At 33.9% G+C, this 6,435-nt stretch overlaps 1 protein-coding gene across 1 annotated transcript in view; it reads left to right on the top strand.

Annotated features, from left to right (window-relative positions):
- Positions 1-6,435, top strand: part of LOC107684615 (contactin-5-like) — a 132,102-nt gene that overhangs the window by 101,685 nt on the left and 23,982 nt on the right. The window contains 2 exon segments of the mRNA XM_016480915.1: positions 2,005-2,012; positions 3,136-3,323. Of these exon segments, the coding sequence (XP_016336401.1) occupies positions 2,005-2,012; positions 3,136-3,323 (196 nt within the window).

Raw genomic sequence — 6,435 nt, 5'->3', positions numbered from 1 at the left:
ATAAAACATGGAAGCACAGCATGTGTGTGTGTGTGTGTTTGTGTGTGTGTGTGTGTGCGTGTGCGTGTGCGTGTGTGTGTGTGTGTGTGTGTGTGTGTAGATAGATACAGATATAGATTACATAGATGTATTTGACCCACCCATGTGATCTTGTATTAGAGGTGGAAAAAGTTGTTATACATAATTTATTACCAAGAAACTTAATTTGATTGCACCCACTAAATTAGTATGTGACATATCATTTTTAAAGGACGCTAAAACTGACAAGAAATCAAAACTGACCCAATTTACTGTCAATTAAAATTATATATAAAAAGCAGTTTTTCTCTTGATAATTATTTTTATTGAAAACATGAGAGAATCAAAATCTTGAGTATTATAGAATATTATAATATATTCTATTATAGAAAATAAATAATAGCTCATTCATTTAATATATACAATCACAGTGCCGCTTGTTTTCAAATTGTTTTAATTAACAGAAACTATCATAATTACAGCAGAAATATCAGAGGGCATTTGAAACAGGAAAGTTGAGAACCACTGTTCTATAAAAAGCCTTTTATTTCCTGCTACATGCTAATATTAACCAATCATATCATGGCCTGCTTTCATTATCCAAATTAATCGTCATGAAGAAAATCAAATCCTGCCCTGCATTATTTCACACTAAATATACTGCTTTCTTGGAGCCGCATCACATTATGGATGTTAACTAATTGTGAATGTTGTTCATGTTTTATGTAGGGTTTATGCACTTTAGAATCACGAGTAATTTCTTCCTACAAGAACTTGCAGCTTCTTTTTTTATTAACAGCTTGTTCACTAAAAATAGTCTCATTGATGTCTACTAGATCAGTGGTTCCCACCCCTGGTCCTGGAGGCACCCCAACACTGCACGTTTTGCATGTCTCCTTAATCAAACACACCTGATTCAGGTCATCAGCTCATTAGTAGAGACTCCAAGACCTGAAATTGGTGCGTCAGAGAAAGGAGACATGCAAAATGTGCAGTGTTGGGGTGCCTCAAGGACCAGGGTTGGGAACCACTGTACTAGATGTTATTCCTGTACAAAACCTCACTTCTCTCCCCACAACTGCATGATGGGTTGCACGATTCTCTTGTAAACAAGCAAAGTCATTAGCTTATCAATGCCTCAAACACTGTTGGCCTACAAAGAAATGTGTTGTCTACCCTGGCGGACCTTAAGCCACGTGTGTTCATGATGTTGGCCGGAGCGCTTCCACATGTGCACTGCTTCCTCTCAGACAAGAAAACCCTTTTGTGGTCTCCATCCAGACGCAAAACAGAAACCCCTACTACTGCTGCCCTGGTGACACACCATGCATATTAATAACCTCGAATGCAAAGGGACCTTTCAGTCCAACCTTTTAACACATCTAGTTTCAAACCACGCAGAATATTGACTTTCATTGGCAGAAGCAGCTGTCAGCCTCTCTGTTACAACTGTTTCTTCTTCAGCCAGTCGCACACAATGATTGCATTTACTTCTGAAGGCTGAGAAATGTGTATAAAAACACAGTTTAAGACATTTCACCATTCAACCATGCCTAAGAGGGCTGGCAGACTACCAATAATAGACATAAAGAGGAAAGAGAGCGGGTTCTATAATGTGTGAAATCCTTGCAAAAAGATCTGTCATCCAAAATCATTCCATGGTTAAGACAATCTTTGTAAAGATTGAGTGGGATTTGAATTCCACATGCATACACATACACTGTGTTTCTGGTCATCTAGATTACACCGAAATAAAACATTTTTAGGCTAGCGGTCAAAAGTTTGAAATAATAAAAAAAAAAATTGTTTATGTTTTTGAAAGAAGTCTCTTATGCGCACCAAGGCTGCATTTATTTGATGAAAAATATAGTAAAACAGTAATATTATAAAATATTACTATGATTTCAAATAACTGTTTCAATATATTTTAAAATGTAACTTATTCTTGTGATGGCAAAACTGAATTTTCAGCAGCCATTACTGCAGTCTTCAGTGTCACATGATCCTTCAAAAATCATGGTAACACACTAGTTTAGGAATCAATTCTCACTATTAACTAGTTGCCTATTAGCATGCATATTACTAGCATATTGGCTGTGTATTAGAATTTATAAAGCACATATTAATGCCTTAATTAATGCATGACCATATTTTAGATCCCTTAATCCTACCGCATGCCTAAAATTTAATAACTACTTTACTAACTGTTAATAAGCTGCAAGTCGGGTGTTTATTAAGGTAAAAGTCATAGTTAATAGTGAGAATATCTAATATGATGATTTGCTGCTCAAAAAAACATTTATTATTATTATAAATCTTTAAAAAAAAAACGTGTACTGATTTATGTTTTAGTGGAAACCGTGAAACATTACCATTAAAACAAACAAACAAACAAATAAAATAAAATTGTATTAATATATAATAAATAAATAAAGGGAATGAAATTAGTACTCTTTTACTCTTTCTTTCTTTCTTTCTTTCTTTCTTTCTTTCTTTCTTTCTATGCAAGGATACATTAAATTGATCAAAAGTGACAGTAAAGATATTTGCAATACAACAAAAGCATTTTATTTCAAATAAATTATTTTCTTTTAAATGTTCTATTCATTGAATAATGAATAGGGGAATGTTTTCAACATTGATAATGATCAGAATCATTATTAATAATTGAGTACCAATAATAATAGTTAATAACTAAACACCAAATCAGCATATTAGTATAATCTCGGAAGGATCATGTGACACTGAAGACTGGGAGTCTTGATGGAGTAAGGAGTAATGATGCTAAAAATTCAGCTTTGCATCAAAGGAATAAATTGCATTTTAAAGTATTGTTAAATAGAAAACCGTTCTTTTGAATTGTAATGATATTTCACAATTTTACAGTTTTTACTGTATTTTTTTAGCCAAGTACATGCAGCCTTGGTGAGCATAAGAGACTTATTTCAAAAACATAAAAAAAAATGTAATTATTCCAAACTTTTGACTGGTAGTGTACATTGATTGACGCACCTCAGTTACAAAACATTAATAAGCGGCAAATGCCTACTGACTGAGTGTTCAGAAACATGGGGTGGGGGCGGTATAAATGTCTGTTAAATGGTTCATTCAGTTTAGTTTGACTCAGTGATGGTGTTTGTTTCCAGGCCCTCCTGGACCTCCTGGAGTGGTGATTGTAGAGGAGATCACGGATACCACTGCGACGTTGTCATGGAGCCACGGTGTTGACAACCACAGTCCAATCACCACCTATAATGTACAGGCACGAAGCCCTGTCTCTTTGGGCTGGCAAACAGTGAAAACCGGTAATCACTACCATACACAATAATGTCAGTGTGTGCCTTAATTAATGCATGACCATATTTTAGATCCCTTAATCCTACCGCATGCCTAAAATTTAATAACTACTTTACTAACTGTTAATAAGCTGCAAGTCGGGTGTTTATTAAGGTAAAAGTCATAGTTAATAGTGAGAATATCTAATATGATGATTTGCTGCTCAAAAAAACATTTATTATTATTATAAATCTTTAAAAAAAAAACGTGTACTGATTTATGTTTTAGTGGAAACCGTGAAACATTACCATTAAAACAAACAAACAAACAAATAAAATAAAATTGTATTAATATATAATAAATAAATAAAGGGAATGAAATTAGTACTCTTTCTTTCTTTCTTTCTTTCTTTCTTTCTTTCTTTCTTTCTTTCTTTCTTTCTTTCTTTCTTTCTTTCTTTCTTTCTTTCTTTCTTTCTTTCTTTCTTTCTTTCTTTCTTTCTTTCTTTCTTTCTTTCTTTCTTTCTTTCTTTCTTTCTTTCTTTCTTTCTTTCTTTCTTTCTTTCTTTCTTTCTTTCTTTCTTTCTATGCAAGGATACATTAAATTGATCAAAAGTGACAGTAAAGATATTTGCAATACAACAAAAGCATTTTATTTCAAATAAATTATTTTCTTTTAAATGTTCTATTCATTGAATAATGAATAGGGGAATGTTTTCAACATTGATAATGATCAGAATCATTATTAATAATTGAGTACCAATAATAATAGTTAATAACTAAACACCAAATCAGCATATTAGTATAATCTCGGAAGGATCATGTGACACTGAAGACTGGGAGTCTTGATGGAGTAAGGAGTAATGATGCTAAAAATTCAGCTTTGCATCAAAGGAATAAATTGCATTTTAAAGTATTGTTAAATAGAAAACCGTTCTTTTGAATTGTAATGATATTTCACAATTTTACAGTTTTTACTGTATTTTTTTAGCCAAGTACATGCAGCCTTGGTGAGCATAAGAGACTTATTTCAAAAACATAAAAAAAAATGTAATTATTCCAAACTTTTGACTGGTAGTGTACATTGATTGACGCACCTCAGTTACAAAACATTAATAAGCGGCAAATGCCTACTGACTGAGTGTTCAGAAACATGGGGTGGGGGCGGTATAAATGTCTGTTAAATGGTTCATTCAGTTTAGTTTGACTCAGTGATGGTGTTTGTTTCCAGGCCCTCCTGGACCTCCTGGAGTGGTGATTGTAGAGGAGATCACGGATACCACTGCGACGTTGTCATGGAGCCACGGTGTTGACAACCACAGTCCAATCACCACCTATAATGTACAGGCACGAAGCCCTGTCTCTTTGGGCTGGCAAACAGTGAAAACCGGTAATCACTACCATACACAATAATGTCAGTGTGTGTGTGTGTGTGTGTGTGTGTGTGTGTGTGTGTGTGTGTGTTTAAGTGATGCGAGCAATTCAGATCGTATTCAAATGCTCTAATAGATCACTGTTGTATTGTATATGTCATATAGCAGCCATTATGCAGGTCTACTCAGCTTGTTCTAAGTTCTACTCAATATGAGCCAATGTAAGTACTTGAGCAATGCTCACAATAATCACATTTCTGTTTTACTATATTTTTCTTTAATAAATGTAGCTTTGAGCATAAGAGTTCAAGAGCATATGAGACTTATTTCAAAATAATTGAATATAATGTGTATAATTCCTTTTATAATTAGTTTTGGACCCTGATTTATCTAACTTGTCAGTTTGCATATGAAAGTTTAAGTCTTAATGGTCACTGACTCAAATATTGAAATATATTCCTATATTTATTGTTTCATAAGATCTCACTTCAAACCTTTGGCTTTCAGCATATTGTATGACTGCTAACAGTGTCTCTGAATGCAGACTCAAGCGCTGGGAGTTGACTTTTCCTCCCATCTGTTTGTAAGAATGTGTGACAAGAGCCCAGTGGGCCTCTATTAAATGTCTGGTGTGCTTTTTTAAATGTCACTGGCTGAAATCGTATGGCAGATTAATTTGAAGGTCGTTAGTAGGTTAACTTTACCATCATCTGGAATTGCGTGAATCTCACAAATCATAGTTCATATTATTGACAGGATTTTCATTCACCCAATTTTCACCCAATTATCTAGCTCTCACTTTTAGTAATTTGTCAGATAATTTGTCAGATAAATAAGACTCCCTATTTTTTTATTGCTAACAGGAGTTACAGTAAATAGCTTTATTTTCGGTACCTTGACTGTAATACCACTTGTAATTATCTGCTATTATCCAAAGACAACAGATTTTTGTGTCATCTGTTCAAGCATTAGCAGTCTGCTTTGGATAATAGCAAAGTTTTATGCAATGATGTCGACTTTATGTGGATGAATCGTTCTTTTCAGTTTGAACATTCCACACGGATGAGAGTAAGAGAGATAAGGCACAATTACTGTGTACACAATGCTTTAAGTGCTGAACCTAGTCAGATTAGAACAAGGAGCCAGAGAAGAAAATCTTTGTTTTGGAGTGTTTAAACACTGCTTCCACTTAATGTTCTTTACTCTGCATTTCTCTTCTAGGAATAGAGTAGGCCTAAAGGGGTGTTCATGCTGACAAAAGCATTCAAAGTCATTAATTTCCAATAAGAGATTTGAGGCGGCATGAGCAACAAAGACCATTGGGGATGCAACAAACTTTAGTTTGACTTTTGCAACTACACAGTAACTCAATGTGGTGTAGAGTTCAGACAGCATGTTCGTACTAGCATACTACATAATTTACTTTAAAAGAGTATACTTTAGTGCTTTCAGAGACTTCAACTTTAGAATGTCTTTTTTTTTTACCCACTTAAGTAGGACTCTTTAGCACATATCACAAGTACATCTTTATGTAATTTCCTAATTATTTGTATGGTCTATTGTCTTTAAAATATGGTAAATGTGTAGTGCATAATGTCTTTAAATGTCTTTAAAGCATGACAAAAAGATCAAAACACTGGTTTAAAATGTACTTTATAGTAAATATTTACGACAGACAGACAGACAGACAGGGAGGTAGATAGATAGATAGATAGATAGATAGATAGATAGATAGATAGATAGATAGATAGATAGATAGATAGATAGGT

The sequence above is a fragment of the Sinocyclocheilus anshuiensis genome, unplaced genomic scaffold (assembly GCF_001515605.1).
Source record: "Sinocyclocheilus anshuiensis isolate Anshui unplaced genomic scaffold, SAMN03320099.WGS_v1.1 scaffold41, whole genome shotgun sequence".
Lineage (NCBI taxonomy): Eukaryota > Metazoa > Chordata > Actinopteri > Cypriniformes > Cyprinidae > Sinocyclocheilus > Sinocyclocheilus anshuiensis.
This window is presented reverse-complemented; position numbering and strand designations above follow the sequence as displayed.